The 15,932-nt window shown below is 51.8% G+C and overlaps 1 protein-coding gene across 2 annotated transcripts; it reads right to left on the bottom strand.

Moving 5' to 3' along the window:
* Window positions 1-2,579: 2,579 nt before the first annotated feature.
* Window positions 2,580-15,664, bottom strand: ORAI1 (ORAI calcium release-activated calcium modulator 1). Of its 2 annotated transcripts, XM_044921005.1 has the most exons (3): window positions 15,168-15,664; window positions 3,203-3,528; window positions 2,580-3,151 (listed from the first exon to the last, which is right to left on the bottom strand). In XM_044921005.1, the coding sequence occupies exons 1-3, from the start codon at window positions 15,465-15,467 to the stop codon at window positions 2,920-2,922; spliced, it is 858 nt and encodes a 285-aa protein (XP_044776940.1). In that variant the 5' UTR covers window positions 15,468-15,664; the 3' UTR covers window positions 2,580-2,919. The 2 variants fall into 2 exon arrangements, with proteins under 2 accessions (XP_044776940.1, XP_021554215.1); XM_021698540.2 differs by having other exon boundaries at window positions 2,580-3,528.
* Between the last annotated feature and the right edge of the window lie 268 nt (window positions 15,665-15,932).

The raw sequence follows: 15,932 nt of genomic DNA, 5'->3' as shown, positions 1-15,932 counted from the left end.
TTCCCCCCGCAAAAAATACAGATTCTGTATCTACCCAGACCAACTTTCCAGGGGAAAGGCTTGGAAATCTACATTTTACAAGCCAATCTGGTGATTCTTGACTTGGGGCAAGTTGAGGAACACCTAAGACTAGAGTCGCGGGCCGGGTATTATTGCAGCCAGCTCTCAGGTCTCTGCAGAAGCAGGGAGGGGGTGGGGGAGGGGAACGCATGGAAGATGGCTAGGTTTCCTCTGGGGAGCAATGGAGAGTTTCACACAGGGGCCCCTACTCCCCACTATTCAGTCCTAGTTAGGGGGCTGTCCAGGGACTGGGGAGGGTGGGTTCTGGTGCATGTGATGCAAGATAGAGGCAAGAAGCTACAATAGGAAAAAAAAGGAAGGTCCTCTGCCCCACTCAGCCCACAAAGCTATTAGCATGTCCAAGTTTGCACAGGACAAGAACTTAAGGCCACACTTTCCCCCAACCAACTTTCACTTCAGTCAGAGGACTTTGTTTTTATAAAACCACGTTCTGTATTGGGTTTCTGGGACCATGGGGGGCCAGGCAAGTAACATAAACAAAGCTGGCCTGGTGTGAGACAAGAGGGAGTGGTGGGGACTGTGGCAAACACATCTCCCGGGGAAGGGGGTGGTTGTAACTCCTCTCCTTCTCACTGTTGCTCTGTGAGAAAGTGGGACCAGTGCTGCTGCTGGATCTTCCAATTTCTTAAGCAAAGACAAAATCAGCATGTAAGATTTTTGTGAGAGCTGGGCTCTGAGCCAGACTCTCCAGGTTCGAATTCTGGCCAATTACTTAATCTCTCTGGGCAACAATTTCTGCCATCTGCAAAACAGAGATAAATATTCCTGCCAAGACACACATCCTGATTGTAACTGCGGGAAAGTATGGGGGAAACCAGACTGAGGTAGCATTCTACAGAACCAAAGGCCTGGACTCCAAAAATGTCAATGTTAGAAAGGACAAGAAAAGGCTGCTCCAAATTTAAAGCAACCAAAGAGATGTGACAAGTGAATGCAACACATGAGCCTAAAGGGAAAAATCATGGCTAGAAAGGACATGATCAGGACAAGTGGAGAACTGAACACGAACGTCCTATTAAATAGTACTGCATCAATGTCAAATCTCCGGAATCCGATCAGTGAATTAAGGTTAGGGAGAAGAACGTCCTTGGTTTTAGGAGGAAGTATTTAGGCATGAAGGACAGTATCTGCAACTAAAGCATGTGGGCTCGGGAGAGAAACACACAGCTCATCCTCCTCATTCACAGCTTCAGTATTTGCCCGTCTCCTACTTGCTGAGTTCAAACAGGCGCTACTCTGCCTTCTTGTCTCAGCCTTCCTAAACAAGCGTCCTTTCACCATTTAGGGTCACATTTTTCACATTTGGTGCTTTTTGTCGGTGATTTTACCATTTTTTAAATTTATTTTTAATTTTTATTTTAAGGAGGCTCCATGCCCAACATGGGGCTTGAACTACATGACTCTGAGATCAAGAGTCACACGCTCCACCAACTGAGCCAGCCAGGCGCCCCAGTGATTTTGCTATTTAAAAAAGAAGGCAGTTGGGCACCTGGCTGGCTCAGTTGTTGGAGCGTGCGACTCTTGGTCTCGGGGTTTATGAGTTCAAGCCCCACGTTGGGTGTAGAGATTACTTTATTATTTTTTTTTTTATTTTTTTTTTTAAAGACTTTATTTATTTATTTGAGAGAGAGAGAATGAGAGACAGAGAGCATGAGAGGGAGGAAGGTCAGAGGGAGAAGCAGACTCCCTGCTGAGCAGGGAGCCCGACGCGGGACTCAATCCCGGGACTCCAGGATCATGACCTGAGCCGAAGGCAGTCGCTTAACCAACTGAGCCACCCAGGCGCCCTAGAGATTACTTTAAAACAAATAAAATCTTTAAAAAGAAGGCAGTGATGTGCCTTACGGAGAAAATGCCTCTTGGAAAAGCTTCATTTAGGTACAAGTTATTGTGCTGTTAGCGGTAAGTGAGTTCATTGCTCATGAATCAACAATGTGTATTAAATAAGGTGTCTTTAAACAGAAACGCACATAGGGGCGCCTGACTGGCTCAGCTGGTAGAGCACACAACTCTTGATCTCGGGGTTGTGAGTCTGAGCCCCACGCTGTGTGCGGAGATTACTTAAAAATTAAAACAAAACAAAAACAGACAGAAACACATAAAACAAGGTTACCTACTGAATGCCTGGCAGAATATCATGACCAGGGGCTCATAGGAACCTAACCCCACAGGAGCAATGGCTCAATATCCACTAATTCCTAGAACACAACTGCTGTGAATGACACGAATTGACTGTCTATGTATTTCAGTTATTATTTGGGCAACTTTTTTGTAGGTTTGAAAATTTTCAAAATCAAACGTTAAAAATTTTTTTTGCTTAGAGGCTCTCCTGATTGGGGCACCAGGAGAAATAATACCAGGCAGTCCAGACCCAACAAATACACACACAAGGTGTCCCTTATGAGTATATTTATGTGCGTGCACATACACGTGCATGCACACACACGCGTGCACACAAACACACACACACACACACATGACACCGAACGGGGAGGGAGGTCAAGACAGAAAAGACAAGAAGCATCCAAGTGGCAGGGGCACAGGGAGGAGGAGGGACAAAGGGAGCGTTTGTCCCCACTCTGGCTCCCACTGGTGGCCTCCTACCAGGAGGTGAACCCGAAGCTGGAAGAACAGGAAGTGCTTATTCTCTCAGAGGAAAGTTTCAAAGTGCAGTCGTTTCTCTTAAAAAAAAAAAAAAAAAAAAGCCTCTTCCCTCCACTCTCTGCCCCCTTACAAAAGCCCAATCCTCTGAGCTCGCTGTCCTTCAGGCTGGGGCAGGACGAGGTCGTGGGGAGCGGCGTAAGGCCAGAGATCTGACGTGCCCGAGCCCAGAAGGGCTTACGCATAGTGGCTGGCGGGTGTCAGGGGGTGATCCCCTCTGTGGTCCAGCTGGTCCTGCAGGCGGGCAAACTCAGCCAGCTCATTGAGCTCCTGGAACTGTCGGTCTGTCTTATGGCTGACCAGTGAGCGGTAGAAGTGGACGGCAAAGACGATAAAGACCAGGCCAAAGGGGACCATGATGGTAGTGGAGGCGATGGCAGCAGCCTGGCCCGGGGTGATGCCGCCTGTGCTGCCGTTGATGCTGGCCACCGCGCCACCGGCCGTGGGCTTGCTGGTGGGCCGGGGCTGCCCCGGCTGCTTCTTGAGGGGCAAGAACTTGACCCAGCAGAGCAGCACGACCTCGGCCAGGAAAAGCAACGTGCCAATGACGGTGGAGAAGGCCCAGGCTAGCTCGATGTGGCGGTGCATGCGCTCATGGGGCGACTCCTTGACCGAGTTGAGGTTGTGCACGTTGCTCACCGCCTCGATGTTGGGCAGGATGCAGGTGCTGATCATGAGCGCGAACAGGTGCACGGCCACCAGCACCGTGGTGCAGGCGCTGAAGGCGATGAGCAGCCCCGGCGGGTAGTCATGGTCGGCGTCCAGCTGTACCTCCACCATCGCCACCTAGGGGGTAGGGGAGAGGTGGGCTGAGCGCCAGGACCGTCACGGCCCACAGAGCCGCACTCAAATCCTGGCTCCCCATCAAGCTCCTGGACGTTGGGCAAGTCACCTGGCCTCTCTGAGCCTCTGTTTCCTTATCTATATAGTGGGGATAACAGGACTCACTCACTCAGGGTTGAGAGAGTACTAGTGAAGATAGCAGGTTTGGAGCCCAGGCTGCCTGGAGTTGAATCCCAGTTCTGCTACTTGCTCGCCACAGGTCCGTGGGAAAATCACTGAGCTCTCTTGAGCCTCAGCTTCTTTATTTGTAAAAGCAAGATATCACAGTAGTTCATAGGATTATTTCAACGGTTAAGTGAGAGTCCCTGGTACACGGTAAACATCTCCCAAATAGTCACCACTGCTCCTAACACCCAGCCAGGTATTAAAAACCAACCACCACAAACAGTTAAGATGGTAAGTCTGATGTATATTTCACTATGATACAGTTTCGTTAAAAAAAAAGAAGCAGCAAGCAACCACTAACCACTCTCTCTGCTGACCCCACATCTGTTCCCAAACACAGGCTTCTCCTTCATGCCCTGCTCCAGGGACAAGGAGAGGGGTGGGGTAGAGAGATGAAGGCCCTCCCAGGTCAGGCCCAGGCCCTTTCTGAGAACACAGTGCACCAACCAACAAGGAACGCAGAACCTTCCCAGAAGACACAGAGCCCACTGCTACCGCAGTGTGGCTGGCAAGCCTGGGGCCATCTCCTCCCCCAGCCCCCCTAGCCCCCGCTCCGGGCCCCACAGCTGACGCACTAGCTGCTTCCCAGTTCCTGGAGACGTGTGGACCCAGGGTCATCAGGGGCACATTCCGCGCCTGCCACCTGATGCTTCTCACCTGGGCCCTTGCAAATCACACCCATGTGAAGGAGCCAGCTCGTCAGATCTGCGGGTAGTGGGCACGCTGCCAGGGTCTGCCTGCCGGGGCTGGAGGGACTAGGCCAGCAAGCGCCAATGACAATACCATTAGGCACAGTGACCCTTCATAAAGTGTTTGTTCTGTATGTACCAGGCTCGGGGTGGAGGGGTGTCCAATGCTGAGATGTATCCCCTCGCCCCATACCAGCCTACCCTGACCCCTCCTTATTCCTGGGGAAGGGCTGGGCTCTTTCTTTCCCTACTAGCTCTCCTGCCCGAATGCCTGGTCCTGTTTGCTTTCATTTCTTGTACCTCTCTGTACCCTGCCTTTGGCCTGGAAAGGCAGTGTGGGGCAGTGGATGAGGGCACGGGCTCTAGAGCCATGCTGCCTGGCTTTGAACCTTGACTCCTCTGCCCTTTCTTCGGCTATATGACTCTGGCAAGCTCCTTCAACTTTCTGGGCCTCGGTTTCCTTATCTGTAAAATGGGAATAACGGTACATGATCAGAGGATTGTTGTGAGGACTAAGTTGTTTGTAAGATACTTAGGTCCATGTAAAATACTTAGCGCCTGGCACAGAGTCAACACTCAATAAAAGGGAGCTTTATTATTATTTTTCAGCTTAGAAACCTCATCTCTAAACCTACTACCTCTACATGGAATCCTCTGGGGTTTCTACCCTCCTGCTGGAGAGGTATACTTGGAATGACCGAACAGCAAGGCCAAACTGGGGGCCTGAGTCCTGGCTCCAGAACCACCCTTGCTTCCTTGTTTGACCTTGGTCGAAACCCTCCCCTCTTATCTGTAAAAGGAGGGCACATGGCGAGATGAAGGTCACAGGGTAGAGCTGATGTGGGGTCTGACACCTTTGAGAATCTGGTGAAAATAATGGATACCCTCCTTAGAACATCCAGGTGTGTGTGTGTGTGTGTGTGTGTATATATATATATATATATATATATTCACAGGACTTTTCAGACAATTTCAACGAGATTCACAGACTCTTGCCCTACCCTTGCCACAATGGATGACCATATGAACAGTTCAGCCCAGGAGTTTTCAAACCCCTATAAACCTGGGGCAGTGCCATCAGGATTTCAACTCTTTTTTTAAGATCACTGGTGTTGGGATGCCTGCGTGGCTCAATCGGTTAAAAGTCTGCCTTCGGCTCAGGTCATGATCCCAGGGTCCTGGGATCGAGCCCTGCATCGGGCTCCCTGCTCAGCGGGAAGCCTGCTTCTCCCTCTCCCACTCCCCCTGCTTGTGTTCCCTCTCTCGCTGTCTCTCTGTCAAATAAATAAAAAAAATCTTAAAAAACAAAACAAAAAATAAATAAGATCACCGGTGGCCTAATGCCAATCCTGAGACTTCTTAGTACACACAGGTGAGGGCAGGCCACCAGGGCACAATGAGTTAAGGGACACATCCCAAGACCCCCTGGTCTCTGTCACCAGGCCTGCTGCCCACGCTGGAAAAGGGGGGCACCCTCCAGCAATGCGTGCCTCCTGCTACCACCTCCCCACCACCCCAGCACTTCCTCTTCCTGTTTTGGCCTGTTGCCCCGGAACCTGAAACCAAAGAAGGGACAAGCAGGAGAGCCCGCTGCTTGGCTGCCCCAGGTCCCCTGGCTAAATTTATTCACTCACTGGAAATGTCCACACCCATTAGGTACATCAGGCCCTGAGCTGAGCACTGGGGGGAACATACATAGGTAACTACTCTGTTCCGTTACAGAACAGATGATGTCTCCCCCTCTACGTAGCCGGGAAGAATGAATTGGTTCCGCCACTTAACAAAGCTGCTAGGTGACCCTGGACAGGTATTTCAACCTCTCTGTACCACATCTATAAAATAAGGGCCTATTTGTGGTTGTTACAAGCATTCAATGAGCTAAAGAATATAAAGCCTTTAGAACAGGACCTGGCATATAGCAAGCTTAATAAAGTGTCAATGATTATGAGCAACATCATTATTATTCTTTTACAAATGAGGAAACAGTCTCAGAGAGGTGAGGTCAGCTGTCCCGGAGGTTGTAAGAACTGCTACTAAGTGGGAGCTCTGAACTCAAGTCCACTTGGCTCTAAAGCCCGGAGATGATAGGAGTGCTTTTCCCACATGGATGCTGCTACAGATCGAATGTTTACGTTCCCTCTAAATTCACACCTTGAAAACCTAACCCCCAACGTGATGGTCCTAGGAGGTGGGGCCTCTGGGAGGTGATTAGGACACGAGGATGGAGCCCTCCAAGCGGGATTGGTGCCCTTAAAAAAGAGAGCCCCGAGAGCCCCTTGCCCCTCCTGCGACGGGAGGGCACACTGAGTAGACAGCAGTAGACAGCAGCTGTGAGTCAGGAAGCCAGTCCCTCAACAGATTCTGAGTCTGCGGAGACCTTGATCTTGGACTTTCAGCCTTCAGAAGTGTGAGGAAATAAAATGTCTGCTGTTTATAAGCCACCCAGTCTGTCCGTCTGTTACAGCAGCCCAGACAGACTAAGACAGTCGCTGAGGAGACTGATGGATGAGGTCTTGACATGTAAGCATTTAACACAGGGCCAGACCACAGGAGGTGCTCAATCAATTTTAGTTGAAAAGAAAAGCAGGGGGCTTGAAGCAGAAGAGAAAGAGCCCAGGGGCGTCTGGCCGGCTCAGGTGGTAGAAAATGCAGCTCTTGACCTCGGGGTCATGAGTTCGAGGCCCACGTTGGGTGTAGAAATTGCTTAAATAAATGAAATTTAAAAAAAGAAAGAATAACCCCTGGATACGGTCAGCTCAGGCTGGAGAGTATGGACCCCACGAGCCAAGGTTCTGCCCTTTGGGGTGGGTGACAATGTCGGATCCCCACTCTGGGCCTGGTCTGCCCCAGCTCCAAACCTGGGGCATAAGGAGCAAGTGTGCCCCAAACCACACTGGGCCAGACGGCTACCTCGGCAGGACACAGACCATCTTTTCCATACCATGTGTCACACTCACAGGATCCAGGACCAGGAATCATAGGTACTGGCACATACTCAGCCTGGGGACACCAGAACCCACCAGCCCTCCCTAAGGTCTTAAGCTGGGGAAACGCTGGGCACTCCAAAGAAGAGGAAAGGCCCGGCTGCCAAGCTCTGGAAGAAACGCCATCACCCTCACCACCAGCCCCGACAATTCCTGGGACTTTGACCATACCAGCTGGCTGTATGTACTGCTGTCACACCGGGGACCAAGTTCAGCACCATGGGGCTGCAGAAAGGTATAACATGGAGAATGAACAGATGGCACGTGTCTTGGATCCTGATAAAAACCATTCATGGGAATACGAGCCACTGTTTTTTCCAGAATGCTTCCCTCTTGGGAAATCCCCCCACAGATAGGGAGAGTAAAGTCAAGGGGGCCTTGCGGAATCTGGCAGGCAACTCCCAGGGCCCCAGCTGAGTCCCAGAGAGATCGGATGAGATCAGATTGCAAGCAGCTTCGCAAGGTAAATATAGCCAGAGTGCTGGGCCCGTTAACCCAAAATAAACAGCTCCCAGCCAGCCAAGGGCCTGCTTGAACCTGGTCACATGGGGCCTAAAGGGACAGGAAGGATGAGAGACTGCCAGCCTCACCGCACACTGGTCCATGGACCCTGCACAGGGGCCACTGGGATGCCAATCTTTAAGCATGAGCCAAGAAGAGGACCACGTGATTTTGCACAGGGTGAGGCCTGGATGGCCTTGCCAGGCATTTGCCTGCTAGGCCCGAATGCCAACCACCTCTCCTCAGTCCTGCTGGGCTCCATGGAGACCCCTGCCACCTGGCGCCTGGAAGTCCAGGCCCTTCGGAGGCAGCCCTCCCATGCCTGGCCCGACCCCAGCGTCCACAGTTGGGAGATCCAACTGACCTTTTTCCAAGCCTGGGCTTCACTGTTCACTCTTCTAGGAGGGTGGGTGGCCGCGGCCTGGAACACTAGGGCCGCCAAGCAGTCACCCAGGGTCACCTGGAGCTGTCTGAGCCTGCCGGCCCTACCTCAAATGCAAACCATCTATTAAGAGATGATCGAGGCCTAGTCTAGTGGTTTACAAACTCTTTTGACCACTACAGTTCAGTACTCCAAATATTCTACAAACAGATAAACATTTATAAAAGAAACAAAACTTTCCCCAAACAATACTTCTCCTTAAAGGACGCTGATAGAGCCTATCCATACAACAAGCAATGCACGCTGCTCTTTTGTTCTGTTCTTATTTCATTAAAAAAAAAAAAATGCTGGTTGCAAGTCACCAAATTTACCTCATAAGCCAAACGGTTTGAACCTGCAGGTTCTGGGGAGGACAGGCATAGGCTTCCTAATTCCAACGTCCTCAGGTTTTACCTTCCAAGTCATCCCCACTCTGGGGCCTCCCAGGTGAGGCCGGGACCACTCACCCATTGGCGGGAAATAGGTATTGAGAGCTTACTATGTGCTTGAAGGATCTTGAGGCTCCGCTGGAGAGAGCGCAGGAAGTAGGAGGGCAAATCCCGGCCCCAGGGAGGATGGCAGGCCCTGAACATTTAGGCAAATAAGTATTTTCAGACTGTGATAAGTGTCCTTCCATCCCCGCTCCCCCACTACCGCACTCACCAACCACGTCCTAAAGACGGAATCACACGACTTGTTTCCCCCACTCTACTCTTATTTCCCTCTGTTTGCCCAGCATTCAGCACTGGGGCTTGTCCCTCTAGGGGTCAAAACATTACTGGAAGAAATAAATGAAGGGAAGACCCGATCTTCAGGTATTTCAGCCCCATGTCTCTGACATCTCTGGTGGACCATCCTCGGCGATCCATCCGGAAGACCACATTAGAACTTCCGATGACATTCATTTACTATTTAGCTCCTCCTTTCAACTTTTTAATTTTGTATTTTTATGTGTTTGTAATATACGTATCATATTAAGGCATATCTCATTCATAAGGATACCGATACTGAGCCTACGACTAACATTTTTTTTTGAGGGGTATGCGCTCAAAAATTTGGATGCTGCTTAGACCAGGGGCTGGCAAACCGTGGCCTCTAGACTGCAGTTTTTGTAAATAAAGTTTTATTGACACGCAACCAAACCCATTCATTTCCCTATCCTCTGCGGCTGTTTTCCAGCTAAAATGGCAGAACTGAAGGATGCCTGGGTGGCTCAGTTGGTTAAGCGTCTGCCTTTGCCTCAGGTCATGACCCTAGGGTCCTAGGATGGAGCCCCACATCGGGGTCCCTGCTCAGCAGGAAGCCTGCTTCTCCCTCTCCCACTCCCCCTGCTTGTGTTCCCTCTCTCGCTGTCTCTCTCTCTGTCAAATAAATAAATAAAATCTTTAAAAAAATAAAAAAATAAAATAAAATTTATGAAAGGCTACCTTCAAGTCCCATTACAGAGAAACCTGGTGGCTTTTGTTTACAACCTTCTCAGTTTTACTTCTCCAAGAGACCCCACCCCAACTCCAAACACTGATTTCCATCATGCCACCTTGAGAAACCCTAGAGTTCTCCTTTGCCAGCCCTGAACCCAACAACCAGCAGAACTCAACAGGGTTCCCAGCTGAAAAATCCAGAAATTCATGACAGGCACTTGTTAAGTTTTACAAAAGTCTTCTCAGCTAGGCAGGGAGCTCCCTCCCCTTGCGACATTTGACAAATTCCCATTTATAAACAGCCTGGAGTGCAAAACCCCACATCTGGAAGGATTCAAAGGCCCAGCTATCAACCAGCTACAGAAGCCAGAGGGCGGTTAAGTAGAAATGGTTCCAAGTCAGACCTACCAGTTCTTGAATTCTACTAGCTGGGTATCTTAACCTCTATGTTTCTATGAGACTTAGGTTTTTTTAGCTTCGGGTTTTTTGTTTTGTTTTGTTTTGTTTTAAAGATCTTATTTATTTGACAGAGAGGAAGAGAGAGAACACAAGCAGGGGGAGTGGCAGGGAGAGGGAGAGGGAGAAGCAGACTCCAATGAGCAGGGAGCCCTACTCAGGTCTCAATCCCAGGACCCCGGGATCATGACCCGAGCTGAAGACAGACGCTCAACCGACTGCACCACCCAGGCGCCCCTTAGCTTTTGTTTTTGTTTTTAGATTGTATTTATTTATTTGAAAGAGAGACAGAGAGAGCACGAGCAGGAGGAGGGGCAGAGAGAGAGGGAGAAGCAGACGCCTCACTGAGCACAGAGCACCCCTCTCACCCCGTCCCCCATCATGACCTGAGCTGAAGTTAGATGCTTAACCAACTAAGCCACCCAGGTTGCCCCAAACCCTAGTTTTTCTATCTATAGTACATATCTTTAAGAGTTGAACTAAGGATTAAATAAGAATGAAAGAAAAGGGTCCAGGCTCATGCCTGGAAGTTAGTAAAGAGTAACAACATCAACATCATCAAGATTATTCTAGAATTCATCACACAACTCTTCCCCTTTAAAACCTTGCACAACTCCTTACTGCCTACGTAAGAATTCAGACTTTTGAAACAGTCAGTCAAGGCCCTCCCTGTAAGTAACATCTTCCCTGACCAGAGTCACCTTTCTCATCTACTCCTTAGACACCCTCAACTCCAGCTACACCAGCCCCGCTGCCTCTACCTGAGACCCTAAATTTCTCATCTTTATAACTTTGTTCCCAATCCTTCCTCTGATCAGAGGGCTCTTCCTCAAGCCCTAACTCTACCACTTCAAGGTTTAGCTGGAATCTAAATGAGTTAACCTTTTAAAGCAGTCCCATGAGAACAAGGGTGAGCTAGATTCCTGAAAACCTGGGCCAGGTACATTCTAAGGGCTTTGCAGATACTAACTCAATGAATCCTCACACCAAGCCTATGAGGTAGGTACTACTATTATCCCCATTTTACAGGTAAGGAAGCCCCAAGGCCCAGAGACATTAAATAACTTTCCTAGGATCTCGGGGTTTTAAGTGGTAGAGCCGGAATTTGAACTCAAGTTGTCTGGCTTCAGTCCTCGTTCTTTGCTTGGTCATACTGAAGCCTCCCAGCTCTGTCCTCCTCCCACTCTGATAAGTCCAATTCCACAGCAATGGGGCCACACCAGGGTCAAGGGCTCTGCAGCTTACCAGCCAAGTAACTTCGGGCAAGTTTTTCAGCTGGGACAAGCACCTACCCTCACCAGGCTGTGTGAAGATCACAAGAGACGGTACAAGTAAAAACACTTAGCACAGGGGCGCCTGGGTGGCTCAGTCGTTAAGCATCTGTCTTCGGCTCAGGTCATGATCCCAGGGTCCTGGGATCGAGTGCCGCATCTGGCTTCCTGCTCAGCCAGGAGCCTGCTTCTCCCTCCCCCACTCCCCCTGCTTGTGTTCCCTCTCTAGCTGTCTCTCTCTCTGTGTCAAATAAATAAATAAAATCTTAAAAAAAAAAACACAACAAAACACTTAGCACAATGTCTGGCCTATGGCAAGAGCCCAATCAACAAAAGCAATGATTACTATTCGTAATTAGCCCTGTGAGTAGAAACAGTAATTTCTCACTCATCTCCATGCCCCCTGAACTCTGAACATATCCCAGAGGCTCAATGTCTTATGATTTCAGCTCTTCCCTCCAACTAATTTTCACAGAAATTCCAAGCAACTTCTGAAGCCGCTCTGGAACCTGGGAACAAAAGGGTGCTGGCGGGCAGAGAACTTGAGGAGGCAGATAATCCAAAAATAATTGATCCCAGGTCGTGGAAAGCATTTTGTTTACAGCAGCAGGCTGACCTTCCCAATTATCTTCTGCTTAGGCTAACGTTACAGCCTGTCCTCCCCAGCAAACCAAGACTGCCAGTGGGCTCACCACGGTCCTGCACAACACAGGGTCGGGCCAAGGGGGCTGCCTCTCACAGAGATAAACTGAGGCATAGATGACCCGAGTCATAGCCCACGAGGGTACCTGTGGCTCAAGAAACACCTGCAGGATGCTAACCATATGCTACATCAAGTGCCCCTGGTTTTTGGAGTCTGGATGCTGAGCCCAGCAAAGGCCTGTTGTTTCTAGGAGTGGGACTCTTGTCTGCAGACTAGAGGGTCCAGCTAAGGTGTATATGATCAGATCCTGAAAATTCCTCCACCTCTTGTGGGCCCAATCGGGACTCATAATGAATCCTCACGCAAGTCCATGGCACAGCAGGAATGTGGGTATATCTCCCCTTTGTCCACATGAGAAAACTGGCTCCAGAGCAGAGAGCTCCCCGTCTGAGATCCCACAGCCTATCTCGCCAGCACATCAGGGCACCCGGCCAGGCCTTTGCGCCGAGCAGCGAGTCTCTCAATCCCGTCCAGGCTCTTGGGAGACCCTCCCTCAATCTCACCTGCTGAACCTGTGAGCCTGGCAGCCTTGCCAACTCTCCCACCCTTAGAGATCAGAGGTCACATCAGTGCCTCTCTGGTTTTCCAGGTCTCTAGGAAGGAAGCCCTCTGGGGGCAGGAAGTTGGTTGTGCTGACTCACGGGCCAAGGGAGAGTAGTCCAGGAAACTCGCTCACTCTGTTTCCACGGTGCTGGGTCGTGTGGCACCCCTTCCTCTCAGAGGCTCACTCGCAAGGATGGGTGTCTGTCCTGGGGGGTGGGGCACAGGCAGACCTGCCTGCCTCTCGGATCTGTCTGTCCCCCCCAACTCCCTTTCTCCCACAGATTTACACTCACAGCAAATGCAGTTACCCTCTTATAACTGCCTCCCCAGAATGGAAGCTGTGATGGGGTTCAGCCCCTCCCTGCCAGAGGAACTTTGGGGAGTTCATCTGCGGAGTCAGGAAGCCTTCTCCACCCTGGCCAGGGAAAATAAAGGTCCCCAAGATACACTCTGGGTGAGCCAAGGCCCACCCGATGCCACTGCCTAGCCCCGCTTCCTGACTTCCTGCAGTGTTTTTTAGCAGGAGGAAGAGGAAGGTGCCATCTGATTAGGAGGCTGGCTTCTCGAGGACAAAGAGGACTCCAGAGGGCAGGGAAGTGCCACCCATCAGATCCTCACTTCTCGTGGAGTGGGAAGGGGCCTGGGCAGCTATGAATTTATGACCCCAAGAAAAAGGGGAACAGGTGTGCCACCATCTTCAACCCAGAGCACAGCTGTGAAAAGCTAATGGTGTCACTCCCTGCCCCCAAACTGTAACATTTTATTTTGCTGAGCTCTCCTGCTCTCTTACTTCCTAGGAGACGTGGTCCGAACATGTCCCTGGCTGGACACTGATCAGAACTCCATACGCCACAAAAGGCATAAGTGCCCAAGGCAGTTCTGGCTGCCAGCAGACTCAGGTTCAAATCCCACTCTAGCAGACTAGCTGTATGGCCTTGGGAAGGTCCTGTGGCAAAACCACCTCAAAGGATGCTTGAGGAGTTAGTGTGAAAGTTTAGGGGACCTAAACAATGCTTAGTACAGGGTGAGTGATTGGTAAACGGTCAGCTAGTCTTAGAGATTCTTCAGGCAAAGGCAGAGACTAGTCTCTAAGGATTTGGGACTGACAGAACAGAATTCCACCATATGACCTAAACCAAAAACTACTGTGCCACTCCTTTACACAAACACAGATTCTCTCATCCCCTCAAGGGCTCCTGAATTTAATTCTTAAAGTCAGAGATACTTCTAAGCAGCAGCCTTCATTTACTGATTCAGAAATCAAGATCCAGAGAGAAATGCATCTGAGGTCACATAGGCTGCAAGGGGCAAGCTAGGAGAGCTCTTCCCCAACCCCCATCACCTGGCTTTTTCACTGAGGCCCAGTGTGCTCTGGGCTCGCTCAGGCCTTCTAAAAAGTTCAGGCTGCGTTGGTCCACTTGTTTGTAGAACACAGGGAGAGTACCAGACACACTCCCAAGAAAACACGAGGGTGCAGCCACTCCCTCCCTCAAGGCCAAGGGCTTAGCTCACTCACTGGAGACTTGAGCACTCTGGGCTAGAGACCTTGGGAGAAGAGGAGGGCAGACCCCACTCACACAGGCTGGTGTCACACAGTGATCATCATGAATTGTTCTGCAGGCCCTGCTGGGGAAGACTCCAGGCCTGAAGGCACCCTTAGGAGCAATTCTCTGACCAACCTGCAGCCTCACGCACCCCACCCCTCAGAGGCCTGTTTCTCACTCCAGCCCAGCCTGGCATGGGAAGAGGAAAGGATGTCTGCCCCCACTCCCATCAGTTGAAAGCCCATTCAAGGGGAACATGTCCCACCCTCCTCCCCCACACCCCGTGACTCAGTGGCAAGTTTCTGGAGAAGAAACTGAGGGCGGAGAGTGGTTGTCAAAACCCTAGGGTGAGGCTCTCGGAAAATGCAGTGGGAGAAAGTGTCAGGAAATCCCCTCTACTAGGTGATAAAAGGACATGCCCAATACCTTTTAGCCTCAAGTGTGGGGTCACAAGAAAAACAGCTCAGGGGTCCGACTCCTCCTCCCCACCTCCTGACATCTGCTCCCACGGAGATCAGACCCTTTATGTCCTTCCTTTGCCCCCGAACATATGTGGGACTGTCTTCTTACAGATCTACTTCAAAGATCCCGCTGTTTCTCTCCACTTGCTGCATCAAAGTTGCCCATCTGAAGGCATCTGAGCCCCCCAACCCTGGACATTTGTCTGACACCCAATCTCCCACACCACGTGTCGCTTGTCGCCCACCTCTCCTCGGGTCCAGTACCTCTGGCCCCCTTCAGCGTCCACGACACCTTTCTCCCAGATCTTCCCCGCACCCCCAGCCCGCCCGGCCCGCCTGGCCTGCTCCCTGTGGGCCCCGTCGGGGCTGCGGGCGGGAGCGTCCAGGACAGGAGAGGGGGCAGGGTAGGGCGGCCGAGCTCACCATGGCGAAGCCGGAGAGCAGAGCAGAGGTCCGGCTGGAGGCTTTGAGCTTGGCGCGGCTCAAGTAGAGCTTGCGCCAGGACAGCGCCTGCATCGAGTGCTCGTTGAGGCTCATCACCTCGGAGTAACTCTGACCGATCCAGTCCGGGTAGGCGACGGCGGCTGGCGGCGGCGGCGACCCCGGGGGCTCTCCGTCCCCGCTGCGGCGGCGGCTCCGGCGGCTGCCGCTGGTGGTGCTGCCGCCGCTGAGGGGAAGCTCGGGGCTGTTGCTGTTCGGGGGCGGGGCGGGCTCCGGATGCATGGAGCACCGTGCAAAGGCGCGGGCCGGCCCGGGCTCCTGCGAAGGCAGCGGCCCCCACCCTCCGCCGCACCTCCGCCTCCGCCTGAGGCAGCCGCCGCCTGCCCCCCGCGCGGGCCGGGCCTGACCCGGCCGGCCGCCGACAACGATAAGGACCTCGACGAAGCGGCTGCTGCACCAGCTCGCAGGCCCGCCGCACCGCTTGCAAAAGCCCGGGGCCGCCCCGATGCGAGCCTGCGCGCTAGCCAGCGTCCAAGATCCCTGGCCCGGCCTCGGCGCGCGCTACGATTGGCCGCCGCCTCGGGTTGATTAGCATGCGCCCCCGGCCCATTCCTGACACCCCGCCCACGAAGAGGTGGGCGGTGCAGGAGCGAGTCATGTGACTCATATCCTCGGACGGCACCGCCCACCGTCTCTGGCGACGCTCTGTGAACGCTCGCGCCTCTTCCTGAAAGCTCTCTAGGCCTT

The sequence above is a fragment of the Neomonachus schauinslandi genome, chromosome 14 (genome assembly GCF_002201575.2).
Source record: "Neomonachus schauinslandi chromosome 14, ASM220157v2, whole genome shotgun sequence".
Classification (NCBI taxonomy): Eukaryota; Metazoa; Chordata; class Mammalia; order Carnivora; family Phocidae; genus Neomonachus; species Neomonachus schauinslandi.
The sequence above is the reverse complement of the archived record's forward strand: the minus strand, read 5'-3'. Positions and strand labels throughout refer to the sequence as shown.

Coding starts and splice junctions, on each gene's coding strand:
- ORAI1 (XM_021698540.2), bottom strand. CDS start 15,467: ATGCATCCGGAGCCCGCCCCGCCCCCGAACAGCAACAGCCCCGAGCTT. Junction 3,529..15,167: donor TGCTCTCCGGCTTCGCCATG/GTGAGCTCGGCC, acceptor CCTACCCCCTAG/GTGGCGATGGTGGAGGTACA.